Here is a 24,800-nt window from a genome sequence, read left to right as displayed (position 1 = left end):
AGTACATCTTGTATTGCTGAAGGTGAGGAGATGAACGGCTTTCATTTTTGGGAAAACTCTTTTTTACTCTTTGATGGTAAATAAGGTGTTGTTCTCACTTCGAGTCATTTTCACCACTTATTTTATGCAGCATCTTATGTTGTGCATCTGATAAAAAGTTGGTATGACATTTGACTCAAATATAAAACTTAAAGACAGAGCTTTGTTAACCTCATCTCCAGGTATAAATGACTTAAATCATATTACCAAAGACCAACCTCTATACCAGTGGTTTCCATCCTGGGGGGTTGACCAAAGATTTATGAGTATGTCCCTATAGTTTGAGGGTGCAAATTTGATAATAAAAAGTAATTATTGACAATTTATTTGACAATTTTATTAATGATTAAAAGTGTTACATGAAATCCCTGAGAAATCATATGTCTACCTGTATTTTGGCCTTTAAGTAAGAACCACCTGTGAGAATGTGGATTAACATTTTCATTCAGCCTGTCTGTTCACATAAAGGTTAAAGTTAGACAGAGCTTTAATGCACTATTGCAAATGTTAAACAAAGACAAGCTGTGCATTCTATATAAAAATAATATATTTTATATGATCATGTCACCCAACCAAACTTAAAATATGAATATATTAATATTTACTACGTTTTTGCAAGTATTGCAAAATGCTGCTAAGATTTTTATTAAGCATCTGAGTGTTCATTAAGGAATTTGAAAGTTCATATAGGGGTTTCCTGCAAAAAAAATGTTGAAAACCACCATTTTATATACAAACATTTGACTAGAATTCAATAATTGGTAGTAAAACTACACCTTTGATACATTATAATGATTTGTGCACAGTGTTTAATGTCTCTCATAGAATAATAGCAGGTCATTTGCATTTGAAATGATCTAAATAGCAGTATTATCAAATATAGTTTCTCTCTAAAATACATTTCAATAGTTAAAGATGGGCTAGACTAAGTTTTTAATCAAACCACCATCTCTATCGTACTATCTTTGGCTTTAGCATGAGTTTAAATGAGCCATCAATGACCTTTGAATATAGCAATCATAACATTTCTTAAAAGGCCAGACGCTAATCTACTGCATTACTGGTTGATCATCAGCCTCTGAGTGTTTCAACCTTTGACCCTTCCTTACTTTAGAAAATATATCCGATCAACACCAGCACAATGACCTGCACGAGGAGGACGGATCCTGCCATGGTCTCTACTGTGGCGCCTGGAGGAGAAGATAAACAAATCATTTGTAACACTACTGAATGTAGAATGTAGTTTTACTATTTTTGTGTTAAATATATATGCAAAATATATGAAACCTGTTGTTTAATTACAGAATTCGTGCAAAGTAACTACATTACCCTTCATGCTGTAAAATAAGTAAAGCATTTTTATCCCCGCCAACTTTATTTGGTCAAATTTTTAGACTGGTAGAAAAACAGCTATGTAATTTACAATGCTAGGTCCAGAAAACTGTATTCAGACCTGACGTTACACCTGAATTCTGTCGTATCAACATCAAAAAAACCTCCACAGATTAGTCCCATTTATGAACCACTTCATTTTATAATTTCATCCAGATATATAGTGTAAAATATGGTAATAGTTGCCATAAATAAAACTAAATGGTAATATTAGAAACGTGTATTTTAGTTCCACTGACTCAACAAAAAGTACAAATATGAATATAATACAAACAGAAATGACTGTGGCGCTAATATTTATTGTAAATTTCAAGGTTTAAGACTTTAAGCAAAACTGAAACTATAAATGTGTGGGAAATATACAAATTCTACTGTTTTTCGTGTGTTAAAACTGTACAAGTTTATCTTATACAGTAGTGTAAACTACTTTTAAAACGACTTGATTCATGGGTTAATTTTCATCTCTTTATGGATGTTTTCAAGTGTCGAGTTTTGAGAGAACAGATTTTCAAAAGAGAGACAGAAATCTTTAGAATCTTTCTCTCAGACATTTTATTCTAAATATATTCATACAGGGTAAGTAAATGGGTGACATAATTTCGGTAACACTTTATTTTGATGGTCCATTTGAGTATTAGTAGACTGTCTGCTTAATATCTGTTGATACTGCAGCTAAACAGACATTTAACTGACTGTAAGAAACTTTGCAAGTGCATATCAACTTACACTAACTCTAACCCTAACCTAATAGTCTACTTATAATCTAATGAGAATCAGTTGGCATGTAGATGCAATATAACTTAAATTCAACAAACGGACCATCAAAATAAAGTGTGACCAGAATTACTATTTTGGGATGAACTTTTTAAATAACTGTAGGGTCAATTTCTAGAGCACTGTGACCAAAGAGGTTTCCCCCTTCCTGTTCCTCACCTCCTTTCAGTGGCTGTGCTCCTGATCCACCAGAGCTTGGATTTGAGTTTCCAGTGGAGTTTCCATTGGCGGTTCCAGTGGGCACGTCAGCACGTGCGGTCTTCAAACCCACCGCTTCATCCAGCGCAGCCCTCTGATCCACTTTCAGCCCCCCGCGCTGAGCATCTGTTACCATCGCAGCATTATCAGGACCCAAGGCCTTCAGCTGGCTGACTGACAGCGCCTGAACACATTTGTAGACCAACTGAACATTTAAACTACACTGAAAAAAATATTTCTGCAATATTGTTGAGTTTAAACAAACTCATTTAATTTTGTAATGTTCAACTTAATTCGGTTGTTTAAATTCAGCCCAAATAAATTGTTTACATCCACTTAGCTTAAAAAGTTTTAGTAAATCCAAGGAAATATTTTATTTTCAGCATACTCAATATAAGATGCACTCTTAAAAAGGGTGACAGGAAGAGTACATGAAGTTTTCGTAGTGATGCCATAGAAAAACCTTTTTAAAACTTTTAGAAAAAGTTCTTCAAAGAGCCATATTTTCCAGTGTGAAGAATATTTTAGTAAAATAAAGAACCTGTCATTGAATAAAAAGTTTCTTCATGCAACCTAATTATTTTCTTTATTCTCCATTTCCACCTGGGGATACTCTTCCGGAGGCCCTCAGACTATGCAGAGTCACTGATTCGATCCGAGACCAATGACGAGATGATCCCAAGGTTTCCATATCCTGGACCGGGCCGTATCCTGAGCAGCTACTGTGATGGTCATGGAAGAGTGGAGAACATGAGACTGATTCCTGTGACGCTCCAGAAACAGACGAGTCTTCGCTGAGACCAGCTTCCAGCCTCCGCCGCTGAGATTGCAGCTCTGCACAAGACGTTTGGCCAGCGGAGAAATTAAAATGGTCGTGCCCAACTGAGTCTGGTTTCTCTCAAGATGTTTTTTTCTTCACTTTTGCCAATCAGTGAAGTTTTTTTCCCTCTCCGCTGTCGCCACTGGCTTGCATGGTTCGGGATCTATAGAGCTGCGCATCGTTGGATTTGCTCTTCAGTGTTTGGACTCTCAGTAGTGATTTAAACCACACTGAACTGAGCAAAACTGAACTGAACTTAAACACTACAAACTGAACTACACTGTTCCTATTTACTATGACCTTTTATGTGAAGCTGCTTTGACACAATCTACATTGTATAAGCGCTATACAAATATAGGTGAATTGAATTGAATTGAACCTTGGACCTCAGTTTTTTAAGAGTGTATATGATGATAACAGGGTAAGATATACAATACTTTTAAAAAAAGAGAGTGAACTTACAGCCAAACGATCCACGGGTATGAGAGGAATTGCAGAAGGCTGAATGAATGGCAAGATGGTTGAATTTAGACGGCTGATCTCAACAGCGTTTAAACCAGCTAGAGAGACATTCAGTGACAAAGGCAGTTTTTAAGATTTCAAACTTCAACATGTAAGCATTCAGCTCTAATTCACTGATAACTTTCCTCACCAATGATGTTCCCCATTATGCAGGTATGAGCTTCAGTCCAGTTCTCTGGCTTTCCAAACACAGCCACTGCCTTTTCCTTGAGACGATCCAAAATGTTCAGTGGACATGAAGTGCGACCCACCGCCTCTACTGCTTCCCTGTTGAAGCCATCTCAGTTAGACTTTAGTCTATATAAACATACTTGGAAATTGAAAAAAACAAAACTAAATGTGCTAGTATGTCTACCTAAAGCTGAGAGGATTGAGCTGATCAATCTGGGCAGGTTGTAGACCACAGATAAACTGTCCCAGACCAGCTGTCTCCATCTCTCCAAGACCAGACACATTAATTCCAGTCGCCCTTTGAAAAGCCTGCCAGATTGCTGCCCGCTGCAAAATGAATCACTTTCAGTATTTAAACTTGTTTATCTGCTTGCTTCCATTCCCAATGGATCCTTTTCACATTTCCGAGTTTCTCAGCAGTGGAATTTGTCATAGTTGGGTAAACGTAGAGCGCAGTGAATGGGAGAGTACAACTAATTTTTTTTTACAATCCTATTTGCTCAAATAATAAAAGAAAAACTCAACGATAGTGCTATTAAGACTTTTTAGAAAGACAAAAATGCTGTGAGATTGATAACGGCAGCCAGAAAAGATAACAATATCAAATGAACTATCTTGCCCATAGACACTGCATGTACACACATTTTTAAATCTAAATATTAAAATCCTTCAAGGATTTAAGATGCTGATGACCGTTAAACGCCATCATAATAATTGTGAAAAGGGTCCATTAATTTTTAGAACATGATTTCATAATTGCTGGCATGTTTCATGTTTAACACATGGATGAATGGTAAAAGCATTAACTATGCCTTTGTACAGATCTTATAAACATATTTTAAAAAGTGTGCTTCGTATATATTATATTATATTTATTATATTATATTAGATTATATTATATTATATTATATTATATTATATTATTTATATTATATTTATTATTATGTATATTATATTATATATATATATATTATATTATATTATATTATATTATAGATATATTATATTATATTATATTAATTATATTATATTATATATATTATATATATATTATATTAATATATTAAATATTATATTATATTATATTATTATATTATTTATATTATTATGTTATATTATATTATATATATTATATATATTATATTATATATATTATATTATATATATTAATTATTATATTATATTAAATTATATATTATATTATATTATATATTTTATATTATATATATTATTAATTATATTATATTATTTTATATATTATATTATATTATATTATATTAAATATTATATTATATTATTATGTTATATTATATATATTATATTATATTATATTTATATTAATTATTTATATTTTATAATATTATATTATATTATTATTATATTATTATTATATATATTATATTATATTATATTATATTATTATATATTATATTATATTATATTATTTTATAATATTATATTATATATTATTAAATTATTATATTATATTATATTATTATGTTATATTATATTATATTATTATGTTATATTATATTATTAGTTATATTATATTATATTATATTATATTATATTATATTATATTATATTATATTATATTATATTATATTATATTATATTATATTATTATTATATTTATTATATTATTTTATAATATTTATATTATATTAAATTATTATATTATATTATATTATATTATATTATATTATTATATATTATTTTATAATATTATATTATATTATATTAAATATTTATTATATTATATTATTATGTTATATTATATTATATTATTATATTATATATTATTATATTATATTATATATATTATATTATATTATATTATTTTATAATATTATATATATTATATTATATATATATTATATTATATTATATTATATATTATATTATATATACATTATATTATATTATATTATATTATTATATTATATTATATTATATTATATATTATATTATATTATATTATATTATATTATATTATTAATATAAATGTTGACAACAGTTCATTTTTTTTAAGCCACAGCTTATTTTTTGTACAAATTTATTGAATTTATTTGAATTAGATGTGTTTTTGTAACATTGTCAGTGTCTTTCTGGCACATCTGATAAACATTGCACTACAAAACTTTTAAATTCTTACAGACATCTTTCAAACAACGACATTACAAAACATTTTTAAGACTTTTTAAAAAGATTTTTTATTAAATGTATCTATGCTCGAATTACCTGTGTCTGTGTGAAGTTACAGTTGGCCAGTATCTCCAGTGTGTCCAGCGAGGCAATGCTGAGGTTTCCAAGCTCTTCTGCGCTAAAGCTCTGGCAGATGCAGCCCAGATTAGAAATAAGGGACTCGTTCAACATGGACACAGAACCCCATGCCTGTAACACACCATAGACACGATTTCTGAAAACAAGCTGTTATATTCTCAGATCCTGCTGCTGCTGAATTTAAATAATTATTGCTGTTTTGATGCTCTTTGGTGTGGTACGACTGATCACTGTATACTGGGTGACTCGGTTAAAACTGCAAGTTATCATGATCATTTCTTCCCATTTAACTGTTCCAGAAAGAATAACAAACTATTATTTGTTTTTATTTGTAACAAATTTCAAAATCAAGCCATGTTATGAATCTTATATTTTCATAAAGCACTTTATTCACATATACGAATATACTGTTACATCCCAAGAATTCCCCCCACCACACCCCCACTAAACTTTAGTTAACTTGAAATGTGTGTGTGTAGTATTATGTATTATTCAGGGGCGTAGCGGACATTTTAAAAGTGGGGGGGACAGCTGTATGAGATCATACATTCATATCATTTTAATCACCTGTTTCTAAATGGTCTGTCTCTAAAAGTGAGGGGGACGTATCCCCCCGTCCCCCCCGGTTGCTACGCCCCTGGTATTATTGTATAATAACATGGGTATGAGCTCATTGTACTCTATAGGGCAGTGTTTCCCAACCCTGTTCCTGAAGGCACACCAACAGTCCACATTTTCAACCTCTCCCTAATCAAACACACCTGAATCATCTTATCATAACATCAGAAGAGACTCCAAAACCTGAAATGGATGGGTCAGATAATGGAGACATCCAAAATATGTACTGTTGGTGTGCCTCCAGGAACAGGGTTGGGAAACACTGCTATAGGGTATATGCCGAGCTAGTGTTTTTCCCATACTGATAAACTTCCAGTGACCTGTTATTGTGAAAATTGTAAAATGCATTCAGCTAAATAAACTTTGGCATTCGTTTAGTAGTTTAAGCGTAAAACGAGACAAAAAGCTGTTTACTCGCGCACGCCCGTCAGAATCGGCAGGCTAGCGCAGAAGCTCTATTGAATATAATGGGGTAAAATAAGTGCTCATATTATAAAGACATGATAGGGGAAATGTAATTTAATGCAGGGCTTCTTGTACAATCTGAGACCCACTTTATTTCAGATATCACTCAGCCAGTGGAGATCGCTGATTTTTTAAAGAAAACAGACCTTAAATGCGCAGATTTTTGCATTGGCATACAGTTGACCGGAAGCGCTTAACCCAGGTTACTGGCAAATTCAAAGTCCTATTAGCATGCTTCGGCATATACCCTATCAATGTGGTTTATGAGGACACACAGTGCGTCCTCGTAATTCAAAACTTAAAAACATGCATAATGAGGTCTTTTGACACTCAAGATTTGTCATGTTTCCTTTGAGGGTTGGGTTTAGGTGTAGGGTAAGACTATAAAATAAGCTTTTTTTACAATATAAAATACAATTAAGTACAGTCCTCATAAACTATATATACAAGCAGTTTGTGTGTGTGTGTGTGTACCTCCACTGTTTTTGCTTTGAGTGCAGTTAGTTGTTCTGTGCTATAGTTGTTTATCTCTCCTAATGTTGGCACAGCATCTTTGAAGATTTGCACAGCCATTTTGCTAAACTGAGTGGCAGTCCAGTAAACATTCCCCTGTTTTAAGTCCTCAATATTTGCAAGAGTAAGCTCTGTTGTTGTGAGCACCACTGTGAGGGAAAATGTTTAAAGATGGTTAATATTTCAGCTGTTCAAGAGTTATGAAAACATATGTTATGATTTAAAAAAATATATTGTTTCTATTCTATTTGCACTCTATGGCACACAAACCTGCACGCTTCCTGCGGCTTAGTAGAGCGCTACTCGTTTTGAGCTCAAAAAGTTTGCGGCGGAGTGCAGCGAGATCAAACCAGGAGCTGAATTCCTTTGGTGGAGGAACCACAGGCTGACTGGACAAACTGTCCAGCTCTGACAGATATAACTTCAACCAACTCTACACAACACAGAGGAGAGGATTAGCAAATGAACATAAAAACTAATCACAATAAATCACTTTATTAAATTAAATAAATGACTTGTGATTAAAGATTATTAAATCATTTGTGAAATTATAAATTAACTGTAAACAAATGTAAAATATATAATATTTATAAAAAAAAACATCCATCAATATTTAATTGATAACTCAAACAACCCATAACTATATTGTGAAATAAATAAATATTTTGTGAAATATATACATAGGTAAATATAGTATACATAGGTAAATGATTAGCCTCCATGTCAACTTTTTCATGTTATTTTGAACTTTTATACCTCACACAACATGAAATTCACAATACAAAATCAACATTCAGGAAAATAATGTAAACAAATTATAATAAATATAATTACAAAACAAAAATTATAACAAATATAAAATAATACAATACAACAGACGGTCAAAATGACAACCCTTCAATTTTCCTTTTATGTGCTCTACAAATACTCCAAAAAGCTACCCCATTTCTGATTAAAACTATGGGTGGAGTCCTGAAGTCTTGCCAACATGCGTTCGTATGATGCAGTAGAAGTCATCAGCTCAATCCAATCCTTTAAAGAGAAAGTATCTGAGTTCTTCCAATTTCGCAGCACCAGTCTCACAGCGATAAAACATCCTGCGATGACTAGCCCAGCCTGTGCTTTAGATATACCGTTCTGTAAAATGGATGTATCACCAAGAAGACAAACTCTTGGGGAATAAGGTAAAGGTTGTCCCAGCCATTTCTCCAGGTTTTGAATAACTCTTGTCCAAAATGACAGATCCACATTAAGTGTAAAAAGGTGCCCACAGAATGACCACATTTCCAACAGTGGTTATTTTTCATTAATCCTATACTATGCAGTCTTACTGGGGTCCAGTAATACTGATTATTATCTTGTAATATATGAGTTTACTCCTATAGCATCTCTCACAGCACTCCCTATACCAGAATCTACAACCTCCCATTCACCCTCTTCAAATTTCACCTCCAGGTCTTTCTCCCAAATAATTCTTAAATGATCACTTTTTCCATACATGTTGTTAGCAGCAATCTTATATAAAAAAAAGATGTGGTTTGCACTGACTTTGGCATATTTAGAAACCCTAATAAAACACTTTCTTCTGCTCCTGCCTTATATCCAACAGATCTTATACTACTATGCAGTTGTATATACTTCCAGAAATCCCCTTTATCTAATAGATTGAATTTGTTATTCAACTCCTGAAATGAATACAGTGCCCCTGTCCATATAAATCATCAACTGTTTTCAGGTCTTTTTTACACCAATCCTTCCAATAGGCTGTTTTCATTCCTATCCTAATAGCAGGGTTATTCCATAATGAAGAATAGCCTTGTTTATAATGGGTCAAATTAAATATCTTGTGTACTTTTTTCCAGACCTCCTGTGTGTTCCAATATAAGGTTAACTTTCCCATCCATAATAGAATGTAAAGATTTCTGGGATAAAGCATCAAGAACACTGAATGGGAAAGTCAGAGTTTTCTCTATTCTTTTTCAAATATTTCTCAAGTGAGGTTTAACACAGAAGAATTGTTTAAACACAATTTAAACAGTTTTTAATGACTAATTCCTTTTGTCTTTGCCATGAAGACAGTATATCATATTTAACTAGTTGTTTTGCAAAATGAACTAGGCAAATTTGGCTAATTAGTCAAGTTATTGTATAACAGTGGTTTGTTTTGTAGCCAATAGAAAAAAAAAATACTTATAAATTGTTTATAAAAAAATTTAAAACTACTTTTATTAACTATAAACTAAAGGAAAAAATATTTTCACCAGAAGAAAAAACATTATAGGAAATATTCTGAAAATTGTTGTTAAACATCAATTGGGAAATATTTCAAAGGGAATAATTTTCCCCTAACTGTAACTTGTGAAATAAACCAATAAACCGTAAAAATAGATTAACTGCAAAATAAGCAAACAACAAAATCTAATAATCAATCAATCAATCAATCAATCAATCAATCAATCAATCAATCAATCAATCAATCATTCAATCAGTCAATCAACATTTACAATTAAAAATCCAGACTCTTACTTTGGATGGCAGCTTCTCAACAGCCGTATCGTTAAGAAACAAAAGTGGCCCAATTGCCCTGACGTCTTCCTCTGACCAATAAGCAGGATCCCTTGTTCAAAGAAAACACAAATGTTTCATTATGAACAGTGTACATATGTCAAGGCTGGAGCAAGAAAGGAAGTTGTTTTTCTCTAAATGTTTAAAGAGCCCCTATTATGCTTCAAACAAATATTTTGGTTTTGGGGGTCTCCAACAGGCTGATAAGCATGCACGGTCAAAAATACTTTCATTGTCTTACAATATGCATTTATTTTTACCTAATTATCTAAACGAATACCATATGATTTGTTTGCGAAGCTGATCTGCTCTGATTGGTCCAATGACCCAGTCTGTTGCAATTGGTCAACTGGGTTCAGCGCGAGACAGAGAGAAACGCCCACGATGGCTTATCAGCATTGTTGAAGTAGTCAGAGTACAGAGTGTATGTGTGAGCCCAATGCAGGAGTGCATTAACACAATGCAGTTTAACACCAGCCAATTACTCTATTCTTAACCATAAACAAAAACAATGAGACACATCAATATTAATCCACACAGCAGCAAAAATTTTACTATTTTGAAACTTGATCTCTGCACGTGTTTAGGAACAGCTGACAGTGGCCATAGCAATGACAAAGGGCAAAGAATCGCGAGCTCACAAACACATTTAAATCGGTAAACAAAGCAGCACTCATCGCCTTTTCAACGCGGCTTATGATGCGATATATGAATATAAAGAGTTAACCAGATAACAGTACAAGCCGCGTTGAGCGATTACAAGTAACAAAACACAATTAAATACATATTTTGCAAGCTAGAGAAAACAAGGAGGCAACCATTTTAATTGCAATTACTTGCACTCATGACATGAGGGAAGAAACTGATCCATGAACTGTGTAGGGATAAAGTTCCCGTCAAGCTCTGACAAAGTCCCATACATCAATAGTCTTTTCTGATCCTTCCTTTAACAAATGGCTGACGAATCCCCCAGAACATTCACTTGTTAATGTTGACCCATCTACAATCATGATCAGTCTCACACACACCGCTACTCTGCTAGGGTTTGAAGGCAAAGGCATGTTCATGTTTTACCGAATCAGGCACAGACATATTTGGTATTGTTTTGTGTCGACGTCGATACGAACAGGCAAAAGATCCGGGCAAACGAAGAATCATTTTTTGACCCTCTTCTGCGTCGTGTACGTGAAGATTTGGATAGATGGACTTCTCTACCACTGTCTATTTTAGGAAGGATAGTCTTGATCAAGATGGTAGTCCTGCCCCGAATTTATATTTATTCCAAATGATTCCAATTCTTCTAAGTTGCACTAGACTTAGGGATGTTAACAGCTGGTTCAGTTCTTTCATTTGGAATAGAAAGAAACCAAGACTAAAATTGACTAAGATGCAACTTCCGGGACATAAAGAAGGTCTTGCAGTTCCGGATATTAGGTTGTATCAACTGGCCACCCAATTTCGATATGTTTTTGAATATTCTGTCTGGTTAGACATTGAATCGGTCAACTTAAGTGATGGCTCGCCAATTTCATTGGCCAGTCTATCATTTGTTTTAGATGTTAAAAGAATCCCTGGACTAGGGCAGAATATCGTGAGTAATACATTAAGAGTGTGGAAAAAAATAAGGAACTGGGAAGGAAAAGGCAAATTTTTGTCCCCTATGACGCCGATACAAGGAAATTTAGATTTTTAACCTGGAATTATGGACGATGGTTTTACATTGTGGAGACATGCTTATATAACAACTATAAAAGATTTATTTGAAAATGAGGTATTATTATCATTTGAGCAACTGAGAACTAAATATAAATTACCCCCAAATAATTTTTTTGATATTTACAAATTAGAAGTTTTGTGCAGAAACATGTTGTCTCTGGATTTTCTTGTCATCCTACCCCAATAGAAAAGGTGCTCCTCGATAATAGATCGAAATCACTTATAAAGCGTTGTTATGAAGCTTTGCTGCTAGGAGCAAAAGTTAATAATGAGACAACACTAGATGTTTGGCAGAAAGATCTGGGATGTTCAATCGATCTGGAAACTTGGACACACATTTGGCAGTATGCTGGCAATATATCAATCTGTAATAGAACTAAAGAACAACAGTTCAAACTTTTACATCGTCTCCAAATTACCCCATCACGTAGACATAAATTTAATTCAAATTATTCTCCATACTGTTTAAAGTGCAAAGTTGAAGAAGGTGATTTTATACATTGTATTTGGAACTGTATATATATCAAAGGCTATTGGGTACAGATTTGTAGGAGATTAAGCCTTATATTTAATACAAGATGTAACTTCAATTCTCTTAATTTTATGCTAGGTCTTACTGATAATAATTTGAAGAGTGCAAGAAACAGGAAGTTGTTTAACTTTCTTACCTATGCTGCCCGTAAGTGTATTTTTCTTAAATGGATATCTGATAAACTACCAACAGTATCAGAATGGCATAAGGTAATATTTGATCTTATGTCATTGGAATATTTTACCCACTGGTCAAGGGGAAAAAGTGATACTTTTTATCAGATCTGGACTCCTTTCCTTGAATATGTAGGTCCCAGGATTTCAGGTACATTTTTGCAAAACCTTAGACCACCATAAAACTTGGTTAATTTATGTATTCTTCTATTATTATTATTACTTTGTATTATTGTCTTTTTGATCTTCATTATGTGCTGTGATGTTGAGAAAATTGTTGGTTGTAAACTGTGGTCATTGTTCTGTTTTGTTTTGTTAAAATAAAAACAAAAAAAACAAAGAATCATTTAAACAGCTCTGAGTCGAATCTTTTATTAAAAAAATCTATATTTTTAGACAAGGAACACTTTCAGATTTAAATCTCAGCTGGATGTTCTCATTTACTAGAGCTGTGTTGCACGCTGCATAGGTTTTCAAAAACCCACAACAGAGGCTCTTTAAAGTACTCAGCTGCAGCCTCTTCACCACTGAAACACTTCTAAATGCAGTGATGTGGGCTCTGAGGTCTGTGTGAAATTGGTTTGTGTGTGAATCTGCACGTGCTCTCACCCATAGGTTGCGATAAGCAGTCTAAACAGATCCTGTCTGTTCTGTTGCTGGATGTACTGACAGGATGCCAGAGCCTGCAGTGTGGCGTTGCGAGCCGTAGGGTTCAGAGAAGAGATCCAGACTGGGTCCAGTTCACACACCAAAGGGCCGAGAGTCAAGACCTCTGTGGCTGTCAGATTAGACACGTTCCCCTTCTGCACATGCACACATACACACACATCAGAACACTTATGGCCAAAGCCTGCAATAATGTTTTAGACCAGGAGTGCTAGCTAATCAAGCCTGCAGGTGTGTTGAGGCAAGTTCACTGTAAAAAATGCAGGGTTCCACACAATTCATTCATGTTGTCCCAACACTAATCGATTTAGTTAGTTAACACTTTTAACAAACTTATGTGGATTGAACATAAACAAATTAAGTTGTCCCAATAAAATGTGAAGAATCGTGTTCTTTCAGCTCATTTTAATTAAGTAGTTTGAAATTTTTCTTTTTTTTTTGAGTGTTGGAGCTAAAATCTGCAGAACACCCCTGGACACCCCTGTTTTAGACAAACAACTATTTAATAGATGTTATCACAGAATGTGGTTCAAAATATTCCAGATTTTTAATGCAAAAATGAGGTGGACCTGTGTCTAAATAAAAATGTACAAATGTAAGTTTAAAAAAAAATAATAATCAAAACAAAACAAAAGAAGCCCGAACTCTCTTAAAATAAACATTTCAGGGTTTATGTAGAAAGGATTGGAGAAGTTTCCAAAGTTTCCTGAATTTGTCCTATTTGTGGTTGAGGTCATAAGTTAATTTTTCCAAAGGAAGAAAGACTGACAACTGAAAAATCCACATGGAAATAGTTGGAATTTGAGAAGTAGACAATTTTAGTAATAAACATTTCTTAACCAGACATGTAAGAGTTGTAAACAGAGGTTTGAGCTCTGAGTCAAAAAGGTCTTCAGGAATGTCATTCAACAAAAAAAGTGAGGGGGAGAAATTAAAACGTTTTCCAATTTTCTCCTGGATTGCAGAATGAACCCCACTCCAAAACGGATGGATGTGAACACAAGACCAAAATACATGAAAAATGTGCCCTTGCAAGTTTTGCACTCAAAGCAGAGTCAGAACAAGCTGGGAACATTTTATGCAGATGAACAGGTGTAAAATAGAATCTGTGGAAAAACTTAACATTTGTTTATGTATGGAACTTGAGGTACATTTTGGAAGAGTACCATCACAGATCTTGGACCAATCTGCAGGATTAAACAGAACTCCCAGGTCCCGTTCCCATAGGGGTTTCTAGAAATCACAAACTGAGGAATCAGAGTAAACTAATAAGGCATAGAATTTAGAATGAGCCCTTTAAAAGAACTTACTGACAGCATGGTTTCTTCCAGTTCTAATAATTTAAAACAAAATTCATTTTGTTTTAATTAAGACTCTATAAAACGAGTGTGAATAATTAATAACAAAATTTGAATTTTTGGGTGAATTAATCCTTTAGCTTAAATATTTTATTCACTTTAAAAAATATATAGATTTATACTTTGAAAAAACAAGAAAAACCATAATAATAAAAATAATAATAATAAAAAAAAATAATAAAAATAAATAATAATAATAATAATAATAATTATTATTATTATTTAAACACATTATAGACATATACAGCAAAATATGAAAATAGAAAAATAGAAATATTAGAAAACACATTTTAAAAAGGGTCATGGTTTTTATTTTATATTATGACATTCTCTGAGGTCCACTTATAATGTTAGCAAGATTTTTCTTGTTCAAAATATGAAAGTAATGTACTGTGTTTTCTATTCAAGAGGAAATTGTGTCACAGTTTTGCAGCATAATTGTGAAATAATATGGGTCAATTTGGTCTAAAATACAAACAAACAAATCATCCCTCTACTTTTTCTGCAAGAGATGAAATGCCATTCTAAAGGTCAAGCTTAAGAGTTTTGTAAAGTAATAGTTAATGTTTGTTTATCAGCAAATCAAACACTAAGAGAAGGATACATATACATACAATAATGGCTACATTTCAACAACTGCACTTAATGTTTGTGGTATGAAAAAGAAAGATGGATACAGTAATAAGGCAGCATCAGGGTTACTAAGGATAATTCAATGTTATTATTTGATGAAATATTCATTTTAATGTCCTGTTGTCCTTAGAACTGCATTAGGCAACATCAGACAAATGAAACCAGTTGTGAACATCGACACATTAACATATTGTGTGGGTTTTTGGACAAGAGAGGAAAAATGTGTGCTTGCAGATTTTACCAAGCAGCCGATGGCTCTTTTAGTAAGTGCGCTGCGAGCTGGGGAACTGTTGGGCAGAGAGGACAGATTGACATCCTTCATCTTCTCCATGAAAGCAGGACACACAGCATCTGACAGGTTTTGAATCTTCTCCACTCTGAATGTGGAATGAGAGTGTAAATGCACACACACAAAAACATGAAAAACAGTATCCTGCCTGTTTAGCATATGATTTACACTTCATTTACATGTCATTTGAATGCACTGAAAATGTAAATGAATGTTAATAGTATATGTGTGTTCCTACGGTAGATTGATGAGCAGCACAGCTGGGATTGCCTGAAGCTCAGCGTTTTTAATGTCATTGAAATATCCTGCTCTCTGTGCCTCCAGACTCGCAAAGAGCTTTTGAGCTGCACAGCGGATCTGAGAAGTAAAACAAAATCAGAAAAAATGAGTTGCTTTGTAGATTTGATGGTAAAAACTAAGTCAGAGTTGATGAAAGAATGTGTGTGTTACTGAATGAATACAAGATGTTGACCTGAGTCCTGGAGAGCCACATGCAGGATTTGTTAAGCTCCTGTGACATTTGCAATGCATCAGTTCGGTTGAATTTCTCAAGCATTTCACAGGTGACACCTTGCACAGCCTGACCCAGTTTCCTGCCGACAACATTTTGAGCTTTATCAGAACTTTGAATCTTAGCGGTAGAATGTACTAAATAATATTCGCACAGATTTGTACCCCGATTCAAAGTCTCTATAAATCTATGCTAGAATCTGAAAACCAGATTCCACAGAAAAGACCATAGTGAATAATGGACAGATATTTATCTTTCACAAATATACACTGCCCATTCAGAAGAAAAGCCACACACACTAATATTTCATTGGACTGCCTTTAGATTTGATTATAGCACATGTTTGCCGTGGCAACACTTCAATACTCTTCTGCGATCTCACAATTTATTCCTGTCCAGAGTTGCATTATTTTTACACCAAGATCTTGAATTGTTGATGGTAAGCAAGGCCCCTGCACAAAGTCTTTTCCAGCACATTCAAACGATTCTCAAGAGGGTTAAGGTCTGGACTCTATGGTGGCCAGTCCATGGGTAAAAATAATATCTTGTGCTCCCTAAACCACTCTATAACAAGTTAAGCTTCATGAATCCTAGCATTGCCATCTTGGAATATATACCCTTGCCATCAGGAAAGAAAAATGGATGTAGTAACCTGGTCATTCAGAATATTCAGGTAGTCAGCGCAGCTGGCCTCATTCTTTGGGCACATAATGTTACTGAACCCAGACCTGACCAACTGCAGCATCTCCAGATCATAACACTGCCCCACAGGACTGTATGGTAGGCTGTAAACATGATGGGTGCACCACTTCATCTGCCTCTCTTCTTATCCTGATTTACCCATCACTCTGGAACAGAGTGAACTCAGACTTATCAGACCCCATGGAATCCTTCCTTTGCACCAGAGTTTAATCTTTACGCTCTCTAGCAAATTGAAGGTTTTCCAGTTTTTAATAATGCAATGGACAGTTCTTAACCCAATTTGGCTAGTTTCAGCAATCTTCTTAGATGTTTTATTTGCTTGATGCATGCCAATAATTTGACCGCTTTTCTGAAACATATGAGGATATGTCTCCCGACATTGTTGTTGAAGATTAGATGAGAGTAGAATAGTAGAGAGTAAAGAAGCTACTCTCTGCATCAGTTAGGGTTAAAGAAGTTGTTACCAGCTGAAACATAACCATCCATGTAATTGTTCGGGAGGCTCTTACCTATTTGCTTAGTTAAATCCAGGTGGTGACTTTTTTTTGGACAGGCAGTGTATCATTTCAATGAAATTGTAAACTTTTTAATTCTCTGACTGAAGTAATTTATTACATTTAGGTGTGCAAAATCCCATATACCGTTAAAAATTTGTCATATAAAATGGCTATATAATAAGATAAAATTGCTCCTAGAAATATTATTCTTATATTTTATTTAGTTATTTTAATGTATTATTTACTTTTTCCTTTTTATTTTATTTTATTATTTTCATTATTCTTAAAATTATAAGAAAAGTTATGTGCATAACCACACTGAAAACTATTTTCAGTTAGAAATTGCTAGTAAACGTCACAAACATGTTTGACTGGAAGTAGCACACTGTATTAAAAAAATAAAATAAATAGTTTAATATGAATATAACAATAAACCTTGCTTTATTTATTATATAAGATGAACAATATGTATGAGTCTCACCCTAATTCGCCAAGGTTGATCTTATTCCCCATCATCTTCTTCAAAAGGAAAACTGACTACACAGAGAAAAAGAAATTAGATAGTAATAGATGGGGGTGGTAATGGATTTAGGGATTTGTATTAGTGTGTACCTGAGCACGAGTCCAGCCTCGTCCCTTAAGCTGATCCACAGAGCCCAGGTCAGCCTTCTCCAAAATGGACAGAGACAAAGATGAAAGGAGGGAATCTGGCAACCCTTTGACCAGTTCAGATGCATTCACGTCACGACGAAACTGATCATTTCACAAAACAAAAGACAGAGTGAGTGCAAAAACCAAGATGGTGGCAGATAGAGTTTCCACATTGCAGAATATTTTTTTGTAATAATAATAATAATAATAATAATAATAATAATAATAATAATAATAATTAACAACGACAACAATAATGATAATAATAAAACATGTCTACATAATATACAACAGAAATGCAACCCAGAAAAACCTAAATGACATTTGGAAAAAGGTTTCTATTGTTTTCTTATCATTCCATCTTTCTCTGAATGACTTTATCATCTTACCGCATTCAGCAGTGCTGTTCTCTGCAGGGAGGACATTTTCTCAGTCATATTTCCCAGGGCTTTGTTTCCCAGCAGACCTTCTGTCTTCACATTTTTGAGGAGGGAACTGGCAACCCCTCTCACCACTGAACCCAGAGACAACAGCTTCTCGCCACTTACATTCTACAAAAGAAATAAATAACATTATTGTGAAAGTAATAAATGGATGACGCTATCTATTGACATAAACTGTGCAGAAGGTCAAACCTTGGCAGTCTCCAGCATTTTCTTTGCCAGAGCTGTAGCTTGAGCGGGACTCCATTTGACCTGACTCAGGGTGCTGAGGGTGCTGTTCAGGTCCTCTGGGCTGAAACGGGACAGTCTGGAGAGAGGAAGAGCAGACACTGATGACCCTAGAGACTGAAGAAGCTCAGAGGAGGAGCTGTCATCTTTCTCCAGAATGTTCTGTACCAGCTGTCTCTTGACCTGAGGGACAGTTCAGCACAATGAAGGTAAAATATAAAGAAGAATATTTACAGTAGCAGCAGCATTCATCTCATCGAGATTCAATTCTGACCTTGTCTACCTCCAGGTTGCTGCAGGCATCAATCTGAGACAGCAGTTTTCTGCTAAAAGTCAGATTCAGAGACGGTGCGCTATCAAAGAAACAAGCCAGAGAGCCTAGTCTGTGGAAACAAAATGGGAGTGAATCAGTGTTGAAGAAACTCTTGGATGTATAGCGAGGGAGGAATACATGGATGCCTATTTCTCCCTCAAAATAAAATAAAATAAAATAAAATAAAATAAAATAAAATAAAATAAAATAAATAAAATAAAATAAAATAAAATAAAATAAAATAAAATAAAATATAAATAAATAAATAAATAAATAAATAAATAAATAAATAAATAAATAAATAAATAAATAAATAAATAAATAAATAAATAAATAAATAAATAAAATTAAATTAAATTAAATCAAATTAAAATAATAGACTTTATATTTAGTTTCAAAGAGTTTCAAAGAGTTGCAACTTATTTCACAATGTGATTTGTGTGAATTTGTTCATCATATTTGGGACTTAATAGGGCAGTGTTTCCCAACCCTGTTCCTGGAGGCACACTAACAGTACATATTTTGGCTGTCTCCCTTTTCTGACCAATTAACTTCAGGTGTTGGAGTCTCTTCTGATGTTATGATAAGTTGATTCAGTTGTGTTTGATTAGGGAGAGGTTGAAAATGTGGACTGTTGGTGTGCCTTAAGGATCAGGGTTGGGAAACACTGTAATAGGGTATATGCAGAAGGACTTTAATTTGTCAGTAACCTGAGTCAAACGCTTCTGGTGAACTGTATGTCATTACAAAATCGGCACGTTTAAGTTCTGTTTTCTTTAAAAATCCACTATTTTCACTGCCTGATTGATACATACTATATAAAGTGGCTCTCAGAATGTACAAGACGCATTGCATTAAATTAAATTTTCCATTCTATATCTTTAAAATATGACAGTTTTTTTTACCCCAGTATTTCCCATGGAGCTTCAGCGATAGCCTGCTGATCCTGATGGGCACGTGCATGTAAATGACTTATAATCTCGTTTTACTCTTGAACACCTAAATGAACACCAATGTCTATTCAACTGATTATGTTTTAATTACATTACAACATCGATGCTGTAAGGCGATGCAGTGGCGCAGTAGGTAGTGCTGTCGCCTCACAGCAAGAAGGTCACTGGTTTGAGCCTCATCTGGGTCAGTTGGCGTTTCTGTGTGGAGTTTGCATGTTCTCCCTGCGTTCGTGTGGGTTTCCTCCGAGTGCTCCGGTTTCCCCCACATTCCAAAGACATGCGGTACAGGTGAATTGGGAAGGCTTAATTGTCCGTTGTGTATATCCCAAAATAGTTTGCTAGTAATATTACACAATTAGACTTTTTATCTTGAAATTGTGACCAAGTTTCACTTGATTGTAACTAATATTTCACAGTTTGCCTCTACATAGATTTGTTTAATAAGGTTGTCTTCAAATGTGTGTATATTTATATAATATGACATTTTTTTCTTGCAGTGTGTCTCAAAAAAAAAGATTTTACTTCTGTTAAACAGTTAGTGTTGTAAACAAATGGACCACAAAGTAGCACCAACATTTCTAGAGGAATCAGTGTACTTTTCTATCCTAATATCTTTTCCCAAAAGCAAACACTTGACAGAAACTAAAGATTTAGTTCAGATCCAAACCTGTCCACATTCTGAGTGAAATTGTCGCTGCTGGAACACTCTTGTTTCAAACGCTGGAAAAGTGTCCGACCCAGAACAGGTTTCATTCCAGTAACATTCTGAAATGATGGAGGGAAATCTGGAGTCCTGAAAAAATCACATAGCTGGAAAAGAGAGAGATAATTAGAGTCAATAACACTTATTTAATAAGAATAAATTATACATATTTACATGAGATAATTTGAGACCACAACCAAGAAATGTTACACAAAATAAGATTCATGATTTTAGTTTGTTTATCATGTTACAGACACTGACCTCTTCTTTTGGGATGTTTTTTACTTCCTCGATGGGAAGGCTGGACAGAAAAGGTCCCATCATTGACAACATTCTAGCTTTCAGCCAGAGCATTTTTGCAGGACAAACAGTATGAACTGGTGTTGAAACTATATATAAAAACAAAACAAGGACATTTTAGTTTGAACTATCCCTTTAAATGTGCCTTATGTGATAAATGCAAGTCATGCCGAAGAGAAGCCATCCTGATCTCATTTTATGTGATGTATAATAGCAATAAAAGGCATTCATTGATAAGTCATTCAAACAGCTTATTTTCTACGCCAAGGGTCACAATATTTGTCCTGGAGGGCCGGTGTCTGTGAAGAGTTTAGCTCCAACTTGCCTCAACACACCTTTAACTTGCCTCAACACACCTTCCTGTAAGTTTTAAGTATACCCTGTAAGACCTTGATTAACTTGTTGATGTGTGTTTGATTAGGATTGGAGCTAAACTCTGCAGGACACTGACTCTCCAGGAACAAGTTCGGTGACCCCTGTCTTATGGCAACCCAAAAAATACTTTTTTCTTATAAGTTCTTCTGTCAGCTTTTCTATGGTTTACCGTTCATCACAGAAGGTTTAGCCACTTCAGCACTTGGTTTGCTCATCATATCCATCATCTTGACCAATAGGCCACTTTCTACAATAGTCAAAAAAAATGTAATGGATTATTTAACATACAGTTGGAGTCAGAATTATAAGCCCCCCTGAATTATAACCCCCCCCCCCCTGTTTATTTCCCCCCTATTTTCTGTTCAACAGAGAGAAGATCTTTTCATCACATTTCTAAACATAATAGTTTTCATAACTCATTTCTAATAACTTATTTATTTTATCTTTGCCATGATGACAGTAAATAATATTTCACTAGATATTTTTCAAGACACTTCTATACAGCTTAAAGTGACATTTAAAGGCTTAACTAATTAGGGTAACTAGGCAAATTATGTTAATTAGGCAAATCATTATATAACAGTGGTTTGTTCTGTAGACGATCGAAAAAAAGTATAGATTAAAGGGAGCTAATATCATTGACCTTAAATTATTATTTTTTTCATTTAAAACTGCTTTTATTCTAGTCAAAATAAAACAAATAAGACTTTCTTCAGAAGAAAAAATATTAGCAGACATACTGTGAACATTTTCTTGCTCTGTTAAATATCATTTAGGAGATATTTAAAAAAGAAAAAAAAATCAAAGGGGGGGGCTAATAATTCTGACTCAACTATATTTATACATATACATTAAGTCAAAACAGCCCATTTTAAGGTTTGGTTTGATGATAAAACTAAATGTTAAATAAATAATAAAAATTACAAACTTACGATTGGCAGGTTTTTCCTGCTGACTACTGGTGGTGGTGGGAGCTCTCAGATGGCAGTTAAATTCATTTTGTGCATTTCTCTCTTTGACCCATCCAATGATTTCATTCTTCTGTTGCTCAGACAGAACAGCAAACACCTCACTAAACACCTTCATCCTTGTGCATAATGAGGGAGGAGAGACAACAAAATATTTCACCCAAATTGTAGAACACAGTTAAATTGCTTCATGTTCAGATCCTTGAGTACAATAAAAAAGAGAATATTCACATTTCAGCCAGTTGAGAGTTTTGTGTAAAAGCTGGCAGCACAAAGCTAGATGGAGGCATTGTTTCCAAAAAAGGTTTAGCTGCCCATAAAAGCTTTGTTAGGTCCTCTTTAAGGAGATCTGTTCCGTTCTGCATGATGGTTGTCCAGGAAAGTGGTGCCAAGAAAGCCCGCATGAAACAACGAGAACCCTCCTGAGAATGAAAAAATGTTAATAAAATTTTGCCTCCAAAGAAAAAGAGTCCAAATAATATAATATAATATAAAATAAATAATATAATATAATATAATATAATATAATATAATATAATATAATATAATATAATATAATATAATATAATATAATATAATATAATATAATATAATACAAAATAATATAATAAATATAATATAATATAAAATAATATCATATAATATAATATAATATAAAATAATATAATACAAAATAATATAATAAATATAATACAAAATAATATAATATAATATAATATAATATAATATAAAATAATATAATATAATATAATATAATATTATATATTATAATATAATATAATATAATATAATATAAAATAACATAACATAACATAATATAATATAATATAATATAATATAATATAATATAATATAATATAATATAATATAATATAATATAATATAATATAATATAATATAATATAATTTTTAGTCCAATACTAACCGTAGCATTCCTCATGAACTCAATCATATGGCCCATGTTGGTGCAGTTCCGCATCTTCTCAGCAAAGCTCTGCAATTTATTATAAAAGAACAAGAAATAAAATATAGAAAAAATTATAAGAGTCTTTCTGTGTATTTTCTATATGGAAGCACATTTATTTGTCAAATTATGTCACAAACACTTTTCAAAAGACCTTTTAAACATTTTGAAATGATTAAAATTTGGAAGAAGTCTCTTCTGCTCATCACCGCTGCATTTATTTGATCAGATATGAAGTAAAATAATATATTCAGTGAAATTATTTTGCAGTTTAAAAGAGCTGTTCAAGTATTTTTCTAAAATTACATTCATTGATGGCAGAGCAGATTTCTATCTCTTCAATATCAAATTTTCCTTTAGAAATCCTTAAGAATCAATTTTAAGTGCAAAATCCCATCAGACTACCTTTTAAAAACTGGCCTCTGGTGTTTGAACGACCAGAGTGTAAAAGCACTCGTGTGTTTATAATGATGAGATTTTTACCCTAGTCATTTCCTGTTCCTCTGCCGTGTCATTGGGCTTCATATTGGGGCGAGAGTGAGATGAAAAAGGCATTGAGGAGAGAAGCTCCAAAAACACAGGCACAGGACTCTCCATCATCTGTGCATGAGAGCTGAGTGAAGATAAAGGGGAAACGCTTTTTTCAATGCAATGAAATGTGATCATTATTCAAATATACACCTGGTTAATAGTTATAGCTGTGTAACATTAGCTGAGAGGCAGTCTACCTGTTCTGTGTGTAGTTCATTGCAGGCATTTGGTAACCTGAAACAATACAGTCCTTTAACAAAAGACACGGTGCATAACCGAGAAACATAAAAACTCTGTGACTGAAAACAAGAGTGGAAAAAAGAACACAATCGCTGGTTGTGAATCTTAGGAGAAACTAGAGAACACTTGCAATCTGACTCTTAAAAAAATCCAATTTGATTAATGATGGAAGTGTATTATGTCTGGTAGACGTGTGTCCCAGTGCACAAATGCAAATATATCCAATATGGTTTTGGGCATTTATATTTGCATGTGGATTATGTAATTCACTGCCCAATAATTCATTGCATTAAATCCAGGTGCAACATGTGTATTATTTTTAATACCAAGATTATGTAATCATTTTGTAAGGCCAGCTTTGTTCAAACTAAAAGATAATAGAAAAATGTGATAGTATGCAGTCAGAAATCTTACCTTTGTTGGAGCATGTGATCATCTAAAAAATCAAAAGGAATTATTAACAGGTCGTACTCTGATTTTTAAACTTTCAAGGCTCATCCTTTTTTAAATCAAATGAATGACTAGGTATGAACTGATTCATCTTAGTATTGTGAAATAAATTTCTAATAACAGTTAGTAATGATTTATTGTACGAAAATACTACTGGAAAACTAAAAGATTATAACTAAAGGGATGTAAAACACTATGAGAAACTAAAAGAATGTCGAATGTTGGTATCTGGATCAATGGCTGC

The 24,800-nt window shown here is 33.3% G+C and overlaps 1 protein-coding gene across 1 annotated transcript in view; it reads right to left on the bottom strand.

Annotated features, from left to right (window-relative positions):
* Nucleotides 1-676: 676 nt before the first annotated feature.
* LOC130243508 (otoancorin-like) overlaps nucleotides 677-24,800 on the bottom strand; it is a 28,621-nt gene continuing 4,497 nt past the window's right edge. The window contains exons 4-30 of the mRNA XM_056475688.1: nucleotides 24,521-24,542; nucleotides 24,064-24,100; nucleotides 23,819-23,948; nucleotides 23,297-23,365; nucleotides 22,603-22,793; nucleotides 22,336-22,490; nucleotides 21,573-21,650; nucleotides 20,990-21,117; nucleotides 20,693-20,835; nucleotides 19,034-19,142; nucleotides 18,724-18,942; nucleotides 18,478-18,639; nucleotides 18,050-18,190; nucleotides 17,919-17,974; nucleotides 16,200-16,320; nucleotides 15,966-16,084; nucleotides 15,680-15,815; nucleotides 13,391-13,584; nucleotides 10,322-10,412; nucleotides 8,066-8,228; nucleotides 7,757-7,944; nucleotides 6,158-6,310; nucleotides 4,101-4,243; nucleotides 3,876-4,012; nucleotides 3,686-3,783; nucleotides 2,365-2,587; nucleotides 677-1,229 (exon numbers count right to left, since the gene is read on the bottom strand). Of these exons, the coding sequence (XP_056331663.1) occupies nucleotides 1,150-1,229; nucleotides 2,365-2,587; nucleotides 3,686-3,783; nucleotides 3,876-4,012; nucleotides 4,101-4,243; nucleotides 6,158-6,310; nucleotides 7,757-7,944; nucleotides 8,066-8,228; nucleotides 10,322-10,412; nucleotides 13,391-13,584; nucleotides 15,680-15,815; nucleotides 15,966-16,084; nucleotides 16,200-16,320; nucleotides 17,919-17,974; nucleotides 18,050-18,190; nucleotides 18,478-18,639; nucleotides 18,724-18,942; nucleotides 19,034-19,142; nucleotides 20,693-20,835; nucleotides 20,990-21,117; nucleotides 21,573-21,650; nucleotides 22,336-22,490; nucleotides 22,603-22,793; nucleotides 23,297-23,365; nucleotides 23,819-23,948; nucleotides 24,064-24,100; nucleotides 24,521-24,542 (3,486 nt within the window). The 3' untranslated portion in view covers nucleotides 677-1,149. The remainder of the gene's footprint in view (nucleotides 1,230-2,364; nucleotides 2,588-3,685; nucleotides 3,784-3,875; nucleotides 4,013-4,100; nucleotides 4,244-6,157; nucleotides 6,311-7,756; nucleotides 7,945-8,065; nucleotides 8,229-10,321; nucleotides 10,413-13,390; nucleotides 13,585-15,679; nucleotides 15,816-15,965; nucleotides 16,085-16,199; nucleotides 16,321-17,918; nucleotides 17,975-18,049; nucleotides 18,191-18,477; nucleotides 18,640-18,723; nucleotides 18,943-19,033; nucleotides 19,143-20,692; nucleotides 20,836-20,989; nucleotides 21,118-21,572; nucleotides 21,651-22,335; nucleotides 22,491-22,602; nucleotides 22,794-23,296; nucleotides 23,366-23,818; nucleotides 23,949-24,063; nucleotides 24,101-24,520; nucleotides 24,543-24,800) is intronic.

This window comes from Danio aesculapii, chromosome 16 (genome assembly GCF_903798145.1).
Source record: "Danio aesculapii chromosome 16, fDanAes4.1, whole genome shotgun sequence".
Lineage (NCBI taxonomy): Eukaryota > Metazoa > Chordata > Actinopteri > Cypriniformes > Danionidae > Danio > Danio aesculapii.
The sequence above is the reverse complement of the archived record's forward strand: the minus strand, read 5'-3'. Positions and strand labels throughout refer to the sequence as shown.